At 36.4% G+C, this 18417-nt stretch overlaps 3 protein-coding genes and 1 pseudogene across 5 annotated transcripts; 1 reads left to right on the top strand and 3 right to left on the bottom strand.

Moving 5' to 3' along the window:
• Positions 1-486: 486 nt before the first annotated feature.
• On the bottom strand, positions 487-3042 carry LOC132312518 (pectinesterase 2-like; annotated as a pseudogene).
• Positions 3043-4144: 1102 nt separating this feature from the next.
• On the bottom strand, positions 4145-5145 carry LOC132314485 (probable BOI-related E3 ubiquitin-protein ligase 3). Its single transcript, XM_059813347.1, has 3 exons — positions 5043-5145; positions 4753-4934; positions 4145-4672 (listed from the first exon to the last, which is right to left on the bottom strand). The coding sequence occupies exons 1-3, from the start codon at positions 5143-5145 to the stop codon at positions 4145-4147; spliced, it is 813 nt and encodes a 270-aa protein (XP_059669330.1).
• Positions 5146-6804: 1659 nt separating this feature from the next.
• Positions 6805-11328, top strand: LOC132312519 (superoxide dismutase [Fe], chloroplastic-like). The gene is made up of 9 exons (XM_059810909.1): positions 6805-7072; positions 7162-7205; positions 8412-8486; positions 9386-9574; positions 9988-10159; positions 10298-10416; positions 10592-10618; positions 10743-10766; positions 10897-11328. The coding sequence occupies exons 1-9, from the start codon at positions 7027-7029 to the stop codon at positions 11098-11100; spliced, it is 900 nt and encodes a 299-aa protein (XP_059666892.1). The 5' UTR covers positions 6805-7026; the 3' UTR covers positions 11101-11328.
• Positions 11329-12028: 700 nt separating this feature from the next.
• On the bottom strand, positions 12029-17520 carry LOC132312517 (translocase of chloroplast 34, chloroplastic-like). 3 transcript variants are annotated; one of them, XM_059810906.1, is made up of 8 exons: positions 17295-17520; positions 16879-16986; positions 16597-16704; positions 16366-16490; positions 14787-15051; positions 12746-12814; positions 12462-12623; positions 12029-12359 (listed from the first exon to the last, which is right to left on the bottom strand). In XM_059810906.1, the coding sequence occupies exons 2-8, from the start codon at positions 16975-16977 to the stop codon at positions 12249-12251; spliced, it is 939 nt and encodes a 312-aa protein (XP_059666889.1). In that variant the 5' UTR covers positions 16978-16986; positions 17295-17520; the 3' UTR covers positions 12029-12248. The 3 variants fall into 3 exon arrangements, with proteins under 3 accessions (XP_059666889.1, XP_059666888.1, XP_059666891.1); XM_059810905.1 differs by having other exon boundaries at positions 16879-16990; positions 17295-17519; XM_059810908.1 differs by lacking the exon at positions 17295-17520 and adding an exon at positions 17160-17288 and having other exon boundaries at positions 16879-16990.
• Positions 17521-18417: the final 897 nt, after the last annotated feature.

Here is an 18417-nt window from a genome sequence, read left to right as displayed (position 1 = left end):
GCCTTGGTATTGTCATTCTTTTAAACGAAACCGTGTATTTGAACAAATCTTTGTTTAACTATTAGTTTCCGAAATACACAATAAATACAATTTCCGAAGACGAAAACAAAGGACGAGAAATTATCAGAATACAAGTTTCTCTTATTTGGTTAAAATTTAGAATGGTACAGTACTTACTTTCGTACTAGTGAGGAGGTCTTGACCTATAATGTGGCTCATAGACACAATTATAGAATAATTATAAAACAATTATTGCTGATTAGTACTAACAATTATAAAACAATTATAGAATAATTATAAAAGTGAAACATTACAGGTTAGTGTTATTGTGTCATAGGGTAGGACACAATCCTCAGAGACCAAAGTTTTGATTGAGGAACATGTAATGAAGAGACAATATGACCACACCAAACTGTAATGTATGTATACGTATATGTATATATTAACTCCACTATTAGGTCCATGTCCTGTATGAGACGTCGGATTTTAAACCCTATGGGGAGGAAGCAGCCACTTGGAACCCTCTATAAAACCAAGGCTGATGAAAGGTTTAGCATCTACATCTCTTAGTTTCTTCGAAAACCCTACTCGGCTTGCATTCTTCGACCCTGGACCAGTGCACATATATTCTCCAAAGAAAACTCTGAAAATGTCAACATCACGTTTGTAAGTATAAACTAACCGATAAGAATTCGTGTATCGAATTTAAAAAAAAGTTGCATATCAAACGATACGACGAACCATGATATATATATATATATATAAACATATATATAAGTACGTCCGGTGAAGAGGTATCTCTTTTAAAGATAATTATGGAGGTTTCTAATATTTTTAAAAAAAACGGTATCATTAATTTCTGAGTTGAAACGACAAGTTAATTAATTACATTTCTCCTCAATGCAATGCCATAATATATGCATGTTATGCCTTACTTGTCTTTTTGAGGATTATAATGATCGGCCCATCCTTCAGGGGTGACCGTATTGCTCATGTTAGTGTAGGCATATACAACTCTAGCGAAATCCCTCCAAGCTCTACCCAAGAAAGTGTTGTTCCCCAAACCACTTATTTTGCAATGGATAAATGAGTAACCAGCGCTATCAGAGCTACTTTCCCTTGCTTGTGCCGTCACTATTGCAGCATTTTCACATGGCAAAACATGTAATTCCGTATTCTGCACCAAAAACATTTATGCACATCAATTATCAATTATCCTTAAGAGAATATAAATGCTCAATATATATATATATAAATATATATATATATATATATATTATTCTCAATTTTTCGAATGTAAGATAATAGTCACTTGTGCAAATACCCACTGAACAACATGTATGTAAATGAGCCCTTAGGGGCTTGGCTGTGATGGTAAGAGCTTGGCACTTGCACACACTAGGCTAGTGTCCGACTCCTCCCAAGCCATCCATGTCATCTGACTCACCCAGTATATCTTTGGGGCGAGGCTCTACACCCCAGGTTTGGAGCTTAGAGTGGGTCCCGAAAGAGCCTTGCCCAGGGAGTTCTTGGTGCTAACTTAAAAAAAAAAAAAAAAAAAAACATGAATGTAAACGAGAGATCTACAAAGAGAGAGAGATGTCAATTTGATACCAAGTATAGAGATTGTCCATTGCCAAAGATGAAATCAACAGTGCCTTCAATGTAAATGAGCCCTTAGGGGCTTGGCTGTGATGGTAGGAGCTTGGCACTTGCACACACTAGGCTAGTGTACGACTCCTCCCAAGCCATCCATGTCATCTGACTCACCCGGTATATCCTTGGGGCGAGGCTCTACACCCCAGGTTTGGAGCCTAGAGTGGGTCCCGAAAGAGCCTTGCCCAGGGAGTTCTTGGTGCTAACTTAAAAAAAAAAAAAACATGAATGTAAACGAGAGATCTACAAAGAGAGAGAGATGTCAATTTGATACCAAGTATAGAGATTGTCCATTGCCAAAGATGAAATCAACAGTGCCTTCAATGTAAATGAGCCCTTAGGGGCTTGGCTGTGATGGTAGGAGCTTGGCACTTGCACACACTAGGCTAGTGTACGACTCCTCCCAAGCCATCCATGTCATCTGACTCACCCGGTATATTCTTGCGGCGAGGCTCTACACCCCAGGTTTGGAGCCTAGAGTGGGTCCCGAAAGAGCCTTGCCCAGGGAATTCTTGGTGCTAACTTAAAAAAAAAAAAAAAAAAAAAAAAAAAAAAAAAAAAAAAACATGAATGTAAACGAGAGATCTACAAAGAGAGAGAGATGTCAATTTGATACCAAGTATAGAGATTGTCCATTGCCAAAGATGAAATCAACAGTGCCTTCAATGTAACAGTCTTGGAAGAAATGTTTGCCCTTGTCATCACAGACGGTGTCTTGAAATCCATAAACTTTGCAGTTATAAAATGCAGCCTTGTCGCCAGAGATCCTTAATGAAACCGCCTGCGCTCCCTCCCTTTTGCCATCTGGACCTGGTGCCGAATTCTGAAGTAACAAAATTACCATGAAAATTAATTTTATATATTTATAACCAACAAAGTTGGAAAATTATATAAGAGACTCACCACAATTACAACATTAACACAGCAGAAGTAATCGGATTCTACAATTAAGGTGGCGCTATCAACAGTTCCACTCTTCTTTGCGGTATCATCATAAACCAAAGTTGGCATATCATTAGGTGCCCCATAAAATGTGACAAACGGCTTGTTTCGGTCTATCCTAATTTTTTCAGTATAATTTCCTCCCCCAATCCACACTATGACGCGACGAGTATTCTGATCCGGAATACTTTTAATGGCATCAGTCACCGTCCTAAAATTGCCCTTTCCATCTTTCCTAACCTTGATTACCATGGCACCAGCTTCTGCGGTCACAAGGGGAGGGTCCAAAGTGCCCTTCCGGGCTGTGTAAGGTTTGACACTGTTTTGGTACCAACTCTTCACTTGAGACTTATCTGCCGGAATAGGTATAGTGTCATCTCCGATGACAATGGGAATGATTAGAAGAATGGTCATCATAACATTCTCAATGGTGGTGATTGTCATTTTTCCGGCGATTTTGTGTCTTTTTTGGCCAGTGGTGACTACTCTCACCTTTTCTTTTTTAGTATGAATTTCTTCGTGAATGGAGGGGTCTATTTATATGAGCAAATTGAAGACTGAAATTTTTTCTACAGTAACTGTTACCTTGTTATTTAAAATTACCCTCCATGAAGACATAAACAACTAAAATGCCTTTCCTCCACTAAAGAGTGTGGGCAATGCAGCATTTTAGGAAGGGGTACTTTGGGAAAATGATTATTGTACGTTAGAATTAATTTGTTTGAGTGGTACTGCCTCCAACAGTATGTGCATGTCTAAACGAAGACAATTGCTTTACATAAGAATGTTAGCATAAAGATACTGAATTGTGTTTGGGGACAACTCATTCCAAATAATACTGTTTCAACTTTTCATGGTGTTTGGTGAGAAAAATGATATGGTGTGCTAGTGATTTTTTGTTTCGTTTCTTTGTTTTTTTTTTTATTTTTTTTATTTTTTTTGTTTTTTTCCCTTATAATATCTCTAGAAAATCTACATTATTTTTTGCTAGTCATTCAAATATTTTCTCAAGATTCCTAGTGCACAACTTGGGCAGGTTAATGTAGATTTCTCATTATTTTGGTGCAACTTGGGGTTAATTACAGCTTAATATAAAATCATCTTGAATTCAAATTTAATAACCTAAATATATATTAAAATATAGAGTGGTAATTTTGGGAATGAATTCGGTAGTTATTGAATTTAAATTATGTGAAAGGTGTGGTGGATTCAATGACATGAAATATTATATAGTAGAGTCTACCACCACACTTACATAAATTGAATTTGGTAAAATTCAGTACTTAAATCATTATTAAAATATGTTTTAAATTGCTAATCTTATTGTATATTAAATGTATAATTGATCATCAATAAAGTGATTAAAAAGAGAAAAAATATATATATATACTAAACTGTTATATACAAAATACATAAATAAATAAAAAAATAAATTCAATCAAAAACCTTAAACAGATTGAAAAATTAGGAGACTTTCCATCTGTTGTACAAATTGAAAAAGATATGTAAAATGTGTGTGTGACTGTGTGTATTAGATTTGAGAGGATTAGGGGAGAGAGACTTCAATGCTAGCGGTTTTGAGACAGAGACAAGCAGGGCAAGCTTTTGTAACGGCGTTGCATCTCCTGCACACGCTCATGTGTCGACACGGCCAAATCATAACCGTCGCCACTCGCTTCCCACACGCCTTGCACGCCAACCGAACCGGTTCCACTCGCTCCGGGTCAACGTACGACGATTCGGCGTCCTCCGCTTCCCCACTAGCGCACCCCCGGCCAACCTCAACGCCACCCCGGCTCATCGTAGCCTCCACCAGTGACTCCCTCAGCGACGCCACTCTCTCCTCCAGAATCTCCGTCTGCGCCTTCCAAACCTGCGCCTCCATTCTATACTGCGCCGCGCACAGCTCCAACTCCTTGTTCCTGCGCACCGTCCTCTCCAGTTCCGCCCCTCTCTCCTTCAGTCTCTTCGACGCCCTCTCCTCCGCCGCGCACATTAGCGTGCTGTAGTGCCTCTGCCACTTCTCCGCTAACGTGCGCCGCAACTGATCGGCCTGCAATGGAGAATTGGCGATCTACAATTACGTTCACGAAATCGAGAAATAATAGAGACCCATTTCAGTGTGAGAGAGATCATTACATGGGTTTGGATTACTTGCTCAATTTGATCACTCTGTTCTTGGATATTTGCAGAGAAATCGTCGGTCAATAAAGATGTGAAGGACAAGACTGGAGTAAAATGTTGTGGAGGTTGTTGGGAAGGACTCTGGTTGATCAATGATGCAGGCAATGAAGTATCAGAAACTTCTTTCTTCCTCTTCCGAGAATTGATATCCACTGTAAAGAGAAATAAACCCAAGTCACATTCTAAAAATTTAAAAAAAAAAAAAAAAAAAAAACAAAACATATATAGAGAGAGAGTAGAGAGAGAGAGTGAGAGAGAACCTCCATTGTTAAAGAACATTTGAGATTGATGGAGAGAAGATTCTGAAAGTTTGTTGCAAGCGAGACCTGCCCTTTTCTGCAGAAGGTAAATTGAGAACATCATCAAATCGTGTCATTGAACAATAATTTAAAAAATAAATAAAAATTGGGACAAACAGAGAGGTGTGAAGAGAGAGAACCTGTTGATGAACAGATAATTGGGAGATGGTGATGGTGAAGAATGAGCATAGGGAATATAAAGAGAGTGAACGGTGCGAGCCGAGAATGATGAGAGGTGCGTTTAATAGGATCCAAGAGACGTAACCAATCACCAAGTTACGAACGTTTCCAGAATTGGGTTCTTCAATGAAGGTATAAACGACACACACCTCCTATTAATTAATTGATTGATATATGTAAATGCTTTCTATATGCATACACTAAGTCACACGTAGCAAATTCGAAAATTTAAGTCACACCAAATAAAAAAGGGTGCGAAGGGACATCACCGGTTGAAATGAATTAATTTTATTTAGGGTAGGCAATGCACGTATAGTTAAGAAATTTTTTTTTGAATTCAATGCGAATACAAATCTAACCCCAGTTTAGATTCAAAACTCAAGTTAAACTCATCGAGTTAGAAATCATACTTAAAATGATTGTTTAATGCCTCAAGTTGAGTTTGAGCTCATTCTTCAACCTAAACAATTCAATAGTGTAGCATTTTTTCTTTACCACCAGAGGACTTTTTAGCGTTGCAACTTTGCCTGTCCCAACAAATACAATTTTTTTCACTTCTAAATGACAGCACTTCAAAAAAGTCATTGTTAACATCAATAACAATGATAGTTACATATATTAAAGTCGTTTCAGCATAATGAAGATGATGTGATGTGTTCCACATATTCAATTACAAACACTTGTCCAAATTTGTTGGTTGTTGGCAAAAATGGGAGTAAATTGTCACTCTCACTCTAGTCTAGTGTGTCCGAATTCTTGCCATGTTCGTAGACGGAAACATTCAAGTCAAGGATGAGCTTACGATTATAAAACAAATTGGTAACTAGGATTTTTTTCTTTTTTTGAAGGTCATAAAAAAAAACTAGGATTTTTTAATCAAAGGTGGAAGATGAATTAACAAAATTAGGCTGGACATCGTCACCCTTCAAATTCTAGAGGCCATCAACTTGATTAAGTTCAATAGTGTCTTATTTCTCTAAGACTTACTACGTTTTTAGAGGTATGCTGTGAAGCAAAACAATTAGTATAAAAAATGCCTAATTTATTGAACATTATTAAAAATATTAATAATTAGATACTATCTCTATTAAATAAGATAGAGGTCACATCTTAAGTTACATAATTTTTCTTGATAAGCGTTTATTCTCATTCTTGCTCCCACTTTGTAAAATTTTGTCACTTTTGCATTCTAGATCTATATGGCTTATGTCACATTTTAGGTTAGAATTTATTATCACCACCCGACTATCTCATAAAGATTTAAACCTAACTTCAAACTCCATAAACAGTTTCTTATGAACAAAATTTCTCCATTACATCAATAAATCTTAAGTTTTGAAAATTTAATTCCAACTGTTAGAAACACTCTTACATCATTTTTTTTTTTAGTGAAAATTATTTGTATGACTTATTAGTTGAGGTGGGTAATAATGTTAAATTAGAAGTAAAAGGTGTGCAGATTGAATTCGGGCTCCAAAAGACAACGAACAAACCCAAACACTGGGTTATAAAAGCACTCGCCATGTGTGAGTCCTCATCCAATCCCAAAAAAAAAATAAAAAAAATCAAACATTTGATAGTAGTTATTATGGTCCATTGTTTTAGTGAATAGTAGTACTTGTAACATATGAAGTGCTTTTCTTTTTTTCTTTTTTTTTTTAACATAAGAAGTTGGGTTAATATATTACCGGAGTTCTAATTTCTCCCGAGTTATTGCATCTCTTACTATCCCATCCAAATTTCAGAACTCTGGTAGGAAAGAGAAATGGTCACAGCTACTTCGATGACGTGCTCTCTTCTTCCCTGCAAAGGTCGCCAATGTTACACTTTACTGTCTCTCTCTTTCTCTCTGCCAATGTTACTCTTCTCTCTCTCATCTGTTTTGTTGGTTGAATAGCAGGGCTTCAAGGATCAAATCGGAGTTTGCACTGGAGGAAGGAGGAGGTCTGCTTTCCATTTCCCTTTTTTTTTTCTGCTTGGTGTGTGATGATTATTAGCTTATCCAGAAAATACCCATTGTGTAGTGGAGTTTGAAAAACTGGAATGCATGAATGATGTTTGATGAAATGTGTGTGGTAGTGACTGGGTTTATCTGGGGGCACCCATCTTGTCCCTTGCCTAATTGGGCATAACTTTTTCTCCTTTTTTGATATATAATTGGAGTTTGAACCTTCTTATCCGCTCTACATAGTGACTCCAAGTTATTTGGCCATGGTCTTCTTGATAAAAGGTTTATTCTTTAATTGAACATATAGTGTCTGATGAAATGAAATACTTGGGAAGATCTAATTTTTTTTCTTTTTCTTTTTTTTTTTTTTCTTTTTTTTGATAGATAAGTCACACACCCATTATTCTATTTGGAAGGAATAGGAGATGCCACTTTGGCTAAGCTCTTGGTAGGTTTAATGTTTCTAACCATGAACAGTTTGGAAGTGACAATCTCCTTGAGCATGGGGTTTTGTTCAGAAAAATGACTGAACAACATTAATGGAATGCAGAGAAGTCCACTCATTACATAAGCTTTCCGAGCCTTTGAGTTTATATTTAGAAGTCTGGGTGCAACCTGTAAATTCTGGATATCCCAAAATGAGTTCTGAACTTCTGATTGTTAACCAGTATCATGTCTTTAATTCTTCATTTTGAGCTTAGGTAAATTTTCCTTGTGATAATATTAAGATTATATTAATGATAGAATTCATGTTAGCCACAAGCAAATCTTTAAATACATGTAGGAGCAGACTGAGCAGTAATTAACCACATTTTTTTTGGGATAAGTGAGCAGTAATTAACCACATGATTAATTAGTTACCTTAAGATTATATTAGATTCTTCTCCTAGAAACAACAGAATTTGATAGTTATCTATTATTTTGTTTATCTTTTGGAGGCAATAAAATAAAATCAAAATTTGTATTTATTTATAGACAGGATATTTTGGAAGATGCAAATCCTATTAGTATACATTCTGGATTTTCCATTCTAATGTTCTCAGAATCAATATAGAAAGAAAAATTTAAAATTCATGTGTCACCTTATATGCTGTCAACATCGGGACTGTGGTTTCAAAATCTCCAGCAGCTCTTTCTGTTCAACTGGATATTATTTCTTTCTCTTTTGATTCTCTGAGGACCAAGGGTTTTCTATTTTGTAGACACAATGGCCAAGGAAAGCTGGACCCAGTATAATAACTGCCAAATTTGAGCTGAAGCCTCCTCCATATGCACTGGTATGATTTAAAAATTCTTATTTAATCTTGTGTAAACATCAGATGTGCTTTATATTTCTTCCTTGAATCACAGTTCTGAGGTATAATAAACCTAAGCTCGATGCCTTTGATCAACTATAGGGCTAGTTGTGGTCTCTTTCTTGATTGCTTCCTAACCATTCCTCTGGGATTAGGCATGGTTGCACTTATGGAATGGTGGGCTTATGCTTCACTTAGCTCCCCATTGGTAAGAAAAATACTTCTCAAAATATCAATAGCTTGAGTTATAGCAAACTTCTTGTCACTGTTTGCCTGGCTGGTTTTCGGCTCTTGTCATATGTACCTGCCACATACTATCTGTTGCTTGGCAGGTACGGTTTGTCAAAAGAGCATGGTATAGGTATGTAATGTTAGTTGCCTTCTCTGACATCAGCTTGGCTAATGGAACATGGACAGAGGTCGACCCTGGCTCAACTGAGCCTGTTTGAGGCTTTGAGCTTGGTATTTGTTGCTTTTGCCTAGCTCGCCAATTCAGCATGGTTCAATAGTGTAATATTACTCATCTGTCATATTTTTTTCAGCCAACAATTGAGACTTTAAGTAGTCCGACATTGGTTCATGTCATTCTCTAGGAGTTCTTTCCCTGGTTTCGAGTAGCTTTATTGCACTTTCTATGGCACAGTAAGTAAAAGTATATCACTTAAAATGAAGCCATTAAGTAGAAGAGATTTTTCGTTTGTAATGTTATGAACAATGTCAGTGCATGAACATCCAAGTATGTCCCAGATATAGTATAAGATTGAATGGGATCTTTTGTAGGTTAGCTCATTTTGCTACATGAGCTAAACATGAAACTTCTATGACAATGTAAAAATTAATTTTTCTTCTTGCCATTAACCAATTTAATGGATACGTGGTAGAATGCTCTGGAACCACATATGAGCCGGGAAACACTGGAATACCATTGGGGGAAGCACCACAGGGGTTATGTGGAGAACCTAAACAAGCAGATAATGGGAACAGAACTAGATGGAATGACGTTAGAAGACATAATAATTCTTTTATACAATAAGGGTGATCTCCTTCCAGCCTTCAACAATGCTGCACAGGTAAGCAATGCTCAACTGTGCTTCTTATCAGGATTTTCAAATTGAGTTGGTCATATTATGAGATTTTTGCGGAATAAGAATCTATATCTTGCCTTTTTTTTCATCAATCATGGTAATCTCTTTTATAACATTTAGCTTTTTTCATCAATCATTGTCATATGCAATTATGCATTGCCTTTTTCACTAATAAATACAACCTTGGGATCTACCAATATTTTGGATTTTGAGATTGGTTTCGAATAACCATGATATCAATATCCTTATTTTTCACAAAGAACTGCCAGTTTCTAGTGATTTGAAGCAGTTTTGGTCTATCAGGGAGTGAATATTAAGAAAGATATTTCTTTCGATGAAGTAGATCCTGCAGTGTCTGCTTGCTTCTTATTTGCAATTTCACTGGTATCCTCCTGCAGATCTGGAACCACGATTTCTTCTGGGAGTCCATGAAACCAGGTGGTGGAGGAAAGCCATCAGGAGAAGTTTTGGAACTGATTGACAGAGATTTTGGTTCTTTTGAAGGATTCATTAAAGAATTTAAGTCTGCTGCATCCACACAATTCGGTTCTGGTTGGGCTTGGCTTGCATGTAAGAATGCATCCCTTCCCCACTCCCCAAAAATCACAGCATCTCCTTCTCTTTGTTTTTCATCTATCCAATGCTTCGCTGTTGTATAACTAGCTAAAATGGCATGAGTTGATAGAACTATTGTTTTGTTTTTTCTAGACAAAGCAAACAGACTTGATGTAGAAAATGCAGTGAATCCTCGTCCATCAGACGAGGATAAAAAGTTGGTAGTGGTGACGAGTCCCAATGCTATGAACCCCCTCGTCTGGGATTACTCTGTGAGTATTTATGACTGACCATAGATTTCCTTGTTTATTTCAAATGTACAGATAATTATAATGAGTAACAATAGTAGATTAAAATCAAGTATTATTATGATTATAAATTATTTGTACATTTATCGTATCTCATTTGCCCTGAGCAACTTGTGATATTATTGCTGATTTGTTGCAGCCGCTCCTTACTATAGATGTCTGGGAGGTAACTCAACATAATCACTGAGTAAACTTGATTCTGATTTTTTTTTTTTTTCTTTTCTTTTATAGAACAGGTGATTATTAATTGATTACTAATTTTCATTTTGAAATTTGATTTGTCATGGCAGCATGCTTACTACCTTGACTTTCAGGTACGGCCGAGTTGATGAAACACAAGTGACCATTTTCTTGCCATTTATGTCTGACAAGTTCAGTTTTCCTGTCTTATGGTCTGTCTTATACGCAATCTAATAATAGCGTTGTCAATGTCTTCTGTCACAGAACCAACGGGCTAATTATATATCAACCTTTTTGGAGAAGCTTGTATCCTGGGAAGAAGTCAGTTCTAGGCTTGACAATGCGAAGGCTAGAGCAACTGAGATACAGAATGAAGAGTGGAGAGAGGAAGAAGAGGAGGAATCAGCAGGTGATGACGCCGTAGAGATGTACTTGGAGAGTGAAACCGATGATTCTGAATCCGAATGACTAGAGTTTGTTTTGCAGCAAAATTACAAGCGACTGAAGTCTTTTTGTTTACCCCTCTTCCCTTTTTTCTTTCCCTTCAGATTTTTGAATCTGATATAGAGATCACTTAGAGTGGCATAGGCGATATTTTCAAGTAGCATTCCGAAGAGAGCTTTGTATAGGTGGTTCACCTGTTGTAGGCATTGACAGTTAATGGAAATGTTATTCTTTGTTGTTTGAACAGTTTCATTGATCTTATTCCATTACATCAGAAGCCAAGTGGGAAATGGATATACAATAGCCCAAACAGGTCTATGACCTTGGAAAATACTTTCTTTCTTCTCTAATTATTATTATTATTATTATTATTATTATTTTCCTTGGCAAATGGCATACATTTTGTTCCTATAGCAACTTGAAACTGTAATTAGGGAAGCCACTCATGGTAAATTAGCTCCCAACTTTTGATTTTGTTTGGGGAAAGTAAAAAATTGCTTCGATCTTGATAGTTATGAAGAAGTGCCTTATTCTCACATCTTTGGACTCTGATTTATCGAATTCAGGCAAGATTTATTAGGGTTTCTTCGTACAACCAAACCCTTAAGACAAACAAATCGGTTAACAACCATAGGATAAGACCATCTTTGATTTTGTTTGGGGGAAAGTAAAAAATTGCTTCGATCTTCATAGTTATCAAGAAGTGCCTCATTCTCACATCTTTGGACTTTGAATCTATCGAATTCAGGCAAGATTATTAGGGTTTCTTCGTATAACCAAACCCTTAGACAAACAAATCGTTTAAAAACCATAGGATAAGACCATCTCCTAGTTCCTAGATCTGCTGCAAACAATAATGATATCATGGGTTCAAGCAGAGCATACACCTCAAACTTTTTATTATATAAAATGCACATAGGCAAAACACAGGAAAACTTCAATAGAATAAGACTAAATAAAGGGAAAATCAATTATCCAAAAGGAGAAATGTTCAATACACAGGAATTGGTACCCTCAAAAACACTAAATGGATCGAATTGCCACATAATACTTCTGCAACTGAAAATTACTACGAAGATGAAATCAGAAACAACAAAGAGATGACTCCGGAGAGAGGAACTACGCCAAACATTCAAAATTTTCACAAATGATGAGAAATGCCATATCATAAGTCAGAACTTGCGGCTAGCCACAGCCATGTCCCGCTTCTCCCATGCAGGTATATCCTCCATTGCAATATCATACTGGATCCATCGTTGGATCCGTTTCACGACAAAGAAATACTGTCAAAAAAGCAAAGAAAAGAGGGTCAAAATAGATTCCATGCCAATGCCACATAAAGCAAGAAGAGGATACGCAAGAACCCTGCAAGTTCAGAAGCTTACTTGGAATGCCAAAATAAAAGGAATCAGAAACTTCCCTCGTTCATTTGGGTTTGGCCCTTCAATCAACTTTTTGTCAACCAAGATACCCTTGCTTCCATTTGAAACAACATCAGTGATTGTTTTGACTAAATTGGGAATCCAAGCAGTCCCATTTGGAAGAATCTGTACCCGAATAACAACATATCATCTCTGTAATCTCATGATAAAATAACCATCAAGAAATTAATGGCACTTCCTTTAAAAAAATATAAATAAAAATTGGTCGGAATAGCTAGATAACCAACCTTTTCATCACTATCATTCTTATTACACCTCCCACTGTTCTCAACCAAAACTACAGGGACAGAAGAACCCTAGTAGAAGCAAGGAGATAAATGTCAAAATGACCAATATATCAAGTCCAAAAACATTAACAAGAACACAACCATCACAGAGAAGAATTAACTCAAGCAGAGTAAAGATGATAAAGTAGGCAACCAAACAAAAATTGAGAGATAAGTGTTGGATGTGTTAATACAAGCTCAAATTCTCAGTCAGTCATGTCATGCCACCAGCAAGAAATGTGCTGCAAGAAGTTTACCTACTAAATCTGCATGTAGTTACCTTCATATAGATGCATCCATGCAAGTGTAGGTATGTGTGAGCAGTCTAAATCAATTAAAACTCTTGGCATCATCCACTCAACGCTCGGATAATTGAACTTGCATAAACAAAAGATGAAGCAGAGGTTGGTTCTAGTTTAGGGCTGCCTCAAAAAATGTATATGTGATTGTGTGCGGATGAGTGTTTTGACAATAATTCCCCTCCATTGGCTGTATGAAAAGTTATCATTGCCATTCTAGATTGTGTTTGAGCTCCCTTTAAAATTACTCTGCTTCGTACACAACTTTCACCACTACTCCTATGCCCTTTCAATGATATAGTATATGCAAAAATTTTGGTTGCCTTTATTCATTGCTGAACATTGATCACCAGGTTAACTACTAGGCAATATTTTTCCACTTTTTGAGATGCCTGGCCTAAACCTCTATTGAAGACTTTTAGACAGCCTGGGCAAAACCTCTATCAAGGACTTCTATCTAAACCTTAGCATAAAGAAAATGAATGCTTCAACAATCTACTTCTTCCAGATTGGGATTTTTTAGTAGCCACTATATTGTATCTCAAGCTCACAGCAACTGAGTTAGTCATACCCTTCCACTGAATAATAAAATTAAAAGAAAAGGAGAAACAAGATCGGTTAGGATAAGGATTAGCATTCCCCAATAAGGAAGGGGTCTATATTGTGAAACTACGTTAAATTGACTCTTCGAAAGTTGGTAAAGTACCAGTGCAGGACACACAATAATCAAATATGGGTGTGGGTTATGTGTCCGGCACTTTTGGCTAGAAATAATAATAATAAGAAAAAATAAAAATAAAATATTCAAAAGTTCAAGTTTATTACATTGCTGCTTCAAAGCAAGTGAAATGTTGTATTAAACACTGTTACATAAAACATTATTTTACTTTAGAAAATAAAATAAAAATCTTAAATAATATAAATATTTAGTAGTGTCCATGTATCTTTATATTTGGGGATATGACACATCCAAAGTGTAGATAGATACCCGCACCCCACCCACATACTACAATGCATCTCCCTCGAGGCACATATTACAATGCATCTCCCTCGAGGCACATATTACAGTGCATTTCCCTTCGTTCATGAAATTATCTTTTTTGGTTAATACAATTTCAATCTTACTTGCCAAAAATATGTGTATATATACAAAAATTAATTGGATTTCAAGACAGCAAACCTGGGAACTTGCATGCTCAATATTCAATTTGAGTTGTCTTGTTCTTATGTTTCTTTAACTTAGTTATATGTGGTTTTAATTTTATTTATGTTATTATTAAGTTTTAAGAGTCGAGATTTTCAGATTTGCTGGACATCATGGGCTATAAGAGGATTATGTTTATATATTTTTTAGTCATCGAAGGCTTCATGTTTCTACATATGAAGTATAAGTCCGAGACTCCAAATAGAGTTGGAATCTCTAGAAATCAATATATAGCTATGTAATAGTCAATTTGAAAGAATTCAATTCAGAGAAAATTTCAGAACTTTTGAACATCACACCATTGGACTAACTCACCAATGGCTTTCTTCCTCCTTAAGAGATTAGAAGATAGATCATTGCAACCTTTCTCAGAAGAGCTAGACACAGGAAGGTCACTGAAGAGTCATAGACTACATTTTATTAAAATACACTGGAGAAACTTATTTTGTTACAAGCTCAACACTGTAGAACAGGCTCCAAAAAGTTGCGAAGAAAGTACCTGGATATCTTGTTTCTTTATCCGAGCTCCCAGACGAACAACTTTTAATACAGCCTCCGATCTTCTAGAAAAGAAATCATCATAACTCAATCCATCGGGCGGTGAGAGCTGAGCATGAGTGAGGACAACCAATCCTCTACGCCATATTTCTTTACCAAAACTATCAGTAATAGCTTTCACAACCTGCCTATCCAAGTTATCCACCCTATACACATCCAGGCGATCCACATAGACCAAAACATCTATGGTCTTGTTCAAAAGGAACCTGTTAAGACAGTCCCAACCAAAACAAATTCAAGTCATTTAAATGAACAAGATGGTCAATGTATAAAGAGTCACAAAATTCAAGAAAAGGTTTAATCCACCTTCATATGAGGTGTGGCACATGAATTCTAGGATTCAAAGTAACTTTCTACGGGATGAGTTCAAGTATCAGCTGGTAGATTGGTGAAGTCATTTGGACTCCTATAAGGGATGGAAGGTTAGGTAATTAGAACTTTCACCTTTTCTGTCATGCTCTTCACAAGAAATGGTTGTCCAGCTATGGGCTGTGAAGGAGAGTAGAAGTATGGCAGTGAGAGGGAGTTAACATAATAGGGAGGTCCAGATAACTAATGATGTGTGTGAAAAAGTGTCAAGAAGAAGTAGGATGAATTCTCAAATCATGTAATCTTTGTAGTCGGCAATGGGAAACAGGTTAGGTTCTGGATCAATCATTGGTGGGTGAGGACCCTCATTTTGTACCTTCCAGAAGTTTTCGAGTTACAGACGATGGGCAGGCTATGGAGTCGGATTGCCTCTGATTCACAAGGAGTGGATGGTATGAGATGTTCACATAAGCTGCTGCAAGACCAGGAAATTGAGAGATTGAGGCTTTCTTGGGATTGGTATATGGAAGATGCGAAGAGAGAGGAGGATGCTTTTGCATAGGTGAGATCATGGGTGTACCGCTTAGGTGGCACCTTTATACAATAGCTTAGAAGGAGGCTGGTATTGGGTATTTGGGTTACCTTGAAGGCGGTGTTGCACACGAATGCTCTTCCTTGAGTAGCCTTCTTTGGTTCGTTGGAAATTTTTAAGAAGATTCACTATTGACAACCTTCAGAATAGATGCCAAATTATAGTTAACTGATGTTGCATGTGCAAACGGAATGAGTTGTGGGCGCTTTTATGTGCTCCTTTTGGAGTTCACTGGCTGATGCCGCTGATGCTAAGAGTGGCAGGAATGAGCTTACGAGTTGGAGAATCCGAGGTAAGAGGAATAGGGATTCGCTTGAAGGTATAAGAATGCCCATACTATGTATAAAGAATCTGCTATTGAGCTCTTTATTCCATGTATTACTAGTAGCTTTTATTAATTTTTTGTAGAATTTTCAGGTGAGATGAAGGTAATAGTTCCAAGGTTTCCAAGCGTACACATCGTGTTTACACGTATACACCTCCTTTGGCGCTCATGCAAAATCTCACTCCCCAAAAAAAAAAAAAAAAATTAAGGGAAAAAAGGCACTACTAGAATATAGAACAAAATAACATATTTCACACATGGTAAAATTGATACTATTTGAGGCAAAACGCAAACCTCTTTATGATCTCAAGTGCCTGGTCATTGACATATCCTCCTTCAACAAGCCCCGGAGTGTCAATGATGTTCAATGTAAATCCTGCCCTTGAGCGTGAAACCATCACTGGTCTTGGTCCTTCCGACTGCAATATCATAACATTGTTTATGCATAATACATATACCATCAATACATGAAAAAACCAGCTCAGAACCCACATAAGCTGGATATACATTGACAACAACAAACACCTGAAAAGCACTGACAGCAACTGCTCTTTCCCCTATGATAGAGTTCACGGTCGAAGATTTTCCAACACCGCCTTTCCCCATTACAAGGATTGTCAAGGTATTCACATCCTACAATGGCATAAGAACCGCATTAATATTGCAATATATAGTGTGTGCCATTCTGTTTGGCTGCTAAAAATTGCAACATACACTTGGTTTGCCTTCTTTTCCATGTTCTCTCAGCAAACAAACAGCTTTCTACAAATATTGCAAGCTAATTTCATTGAAGAATATAAATTATACCTCCTGCTTTAGTTTTCCCAACATTTCAAGCAGTTTGGTCTGGGTTGCCGCAGGGAATTGCTGAATACCAGTCCATTCTCGGATCAATTGAGACGCCATATATAGTTGCTACCTTATCAAATCATAGTAAAAACGAAATAGAATCAATCCAAACACAACACAATGTATACATACAGAGATACATACATATAAAAAGTTTGCCGTATAAAAAGTTCCAACAGACGAAATAAAACTGAAAACGACATGCCCCATAACCAAAACCTCATTTGTTAGGGTTTTACCCTTCAATGGTAGTGTATATTGAACCTTAAATGCAAAATTAAGATGAACCCAAAACGCTAAAAATTTGTGTACGATGAAGTAAAGCTATAAACGAGGTGAAATTGAAGGGAAAAATACTGAGTTGCATAGAAAACCTTATCGGAACTCCGTCTTTCTCGCCCAAAACAGTCCAAAATAAAAGCGTAGATTACAAAATACGAAGAAAAGGGTTTTAAGGTCTTATCTATCTTTCACGCTTCGTTAGCTACACTAGCAGATGAGACGGCCTTGTCGTCTTCGATTTTGTCAGCCTACCTTCCCCACCTCTCTCTCTCTTCTTTCTCTCTCTTGATTGGGGTTGGGGGCAAATCGGGCGTGTTTGCGTGGTCATTTTCGTTTTATCGTTATCAATTTGTTTAAAATGCTGAAAATATTGAAAAGTGATCATTTAAAATCACCTTCGAATCCTAATTGATTCAAATTTTTATTGAAAATCTACAAAATTGTTTGGGTAAATGTCAACGGCTTTTTTAACATTAACACTTATGTAATTTTAAATATATTTATAAAATATCAATTATATTAATTGACAAAATTACTCTCATCATTAACCCTCTTTCTCTATCTTTTTTTTCTTTTTTTTTTATTCATTTTAATACCTAACCGCCAACATTCTATCTCTCTCCTTCCGATCTCGTACATGGCTGCTTTTTTTTTTATTCCCCCCTTGTGGTGGGTCTAGGCTAGCTATGGCTATTTTTATTTTTATTATTATTATTATTTTATGTTGCAGTAGTGGTTGTACTTGCTATTTAAAAATAATAATAATTTTCTTTTTTCTTTTTATTTTTTTATTTTTATGGAATTCGTGTTATTATATATAAACCATATTTATATGTGTAGAAAAGATGAAGATATTAGTTTGGTCCATTAAATTTAGTTAGGAGGTTAAACTTGTAATTTTATGATTTAAATGGAGTTGTTGACAAATCAAATGATTAGAAGGTAATTTTATATAGTTTCAGAGGCCTGAAGGGGTGTCAATGCACATTTTTGAAACCTTAGAAGATATCAATGTAAAAAAATTCATTGTCAGTAAGTGATGTTGATCAAAAATTCTGGAGGTGTCAGTACAATTTACCCAGATTGTTTTAACTACAACGTTACCACAATATTAAACATATTTGTTATGAATATTTCAAATTTTAGAATTGGTATGGGAACTAAATTTTTTTTTTCTCTCACAATAAATATATACCCACATTATCCCTGTTGAAC

This window comes from Cornus florida, unplaced genomic scaffold (genome assembly GCF_030987335.1).
Source record: "Cornus florida cultivar Cherokee Brave unplaced genomic scaffold, ASM3098733v1 CherokeeBrave_3.0.0_Hap2_Chr06, whole genome shotgun sequence".
Taxonomy (NCBI): domain Eukaryota; kingdom Viridiplantae; phylum Streptophyta; class Magnoliopsida; order Cornales; family Cornaceae; genus Cornus; species Cornus florida.
Note: the sequence above shows the minus strand (reverse complement) of the source record. Positions and strands in the feature narration are given on the sequence as shown.

What these genes read in the sequence shown, in the direction of transcription:
- LOC132314485 (XM_059813347.1), bottom strand. Translation starts at nt 5,145, where the DNA reads ATGATGTTCTCAATTTACCTTCTGCAGAAAAGGGCAGGTCTCGCTTGC. An exon ending in AATGTTCTTTAACAATGGAG is followed by an intron (nt 4,935 to 5,042) that starts GTTCTCTCTCAC and finishes TTCTCTTTACAG; the next exon opens with TGGATATCAATTCTCGGAAG. An exon ending in AGAGTGATCAAATTGAGCAA is followed by an intron (nt 4,673 to 4,752) that starts GTAATCCAAACC and finishes ACGTAATTGTAG; the next exon opens with ATCGCCAATTCTCCATTGCA.
- LOC132312519 (XM_059810909.1), top strand. Translation starts at nt 7,027, where the DNA reads ATGGTCACAGCTACTTCGATGACGTGCTCTCTTCTTCCCTGCAAAG. An exon ending in CTCTCTTCTTCCCTGCAAAG is followed by an intron (nt 7,073 to 7,161) that starts GTCGCCAATGTT and finishes GTTGAATAGCAG; the next exon opens with GGCTTCAAGGATCAAATCGG. An exon ending in CCTTCAACAATGCTGCACAG is followed by an intron (nt 9,575 to 9,987) that starts GTAAGCAATGCT and finishes ATCCTCCTGCAG; the next exon opens with ATCTGGAACCACGATTTCTT.
- LOC132312517 (XM_059810906.1), bottom strand. Translation starts at nt 16,977, where the DNA reads ATGGCGTCTCAATTGATCCGAGAATGGACTGGTATTCAGCAATTCCCT. An exon ending in TGGGAAAACTAAAGCAGGAG is followed by an intron (nt 16,705 to 16,878) that starts GTATAATTTATA and finishes ATGCCATTGTAG; the next exon opens with GATGTGAATACCTTGACAAT. An exon ending in GCACTTGAGATCATAAAGAG is followed by an intron (nt 15,052 to 16,365) that starts GTTTGCGTTTTG and finishes CTGTCTTAACAG; the next exon opens with GTTCCTTTTGAACAAGACCA.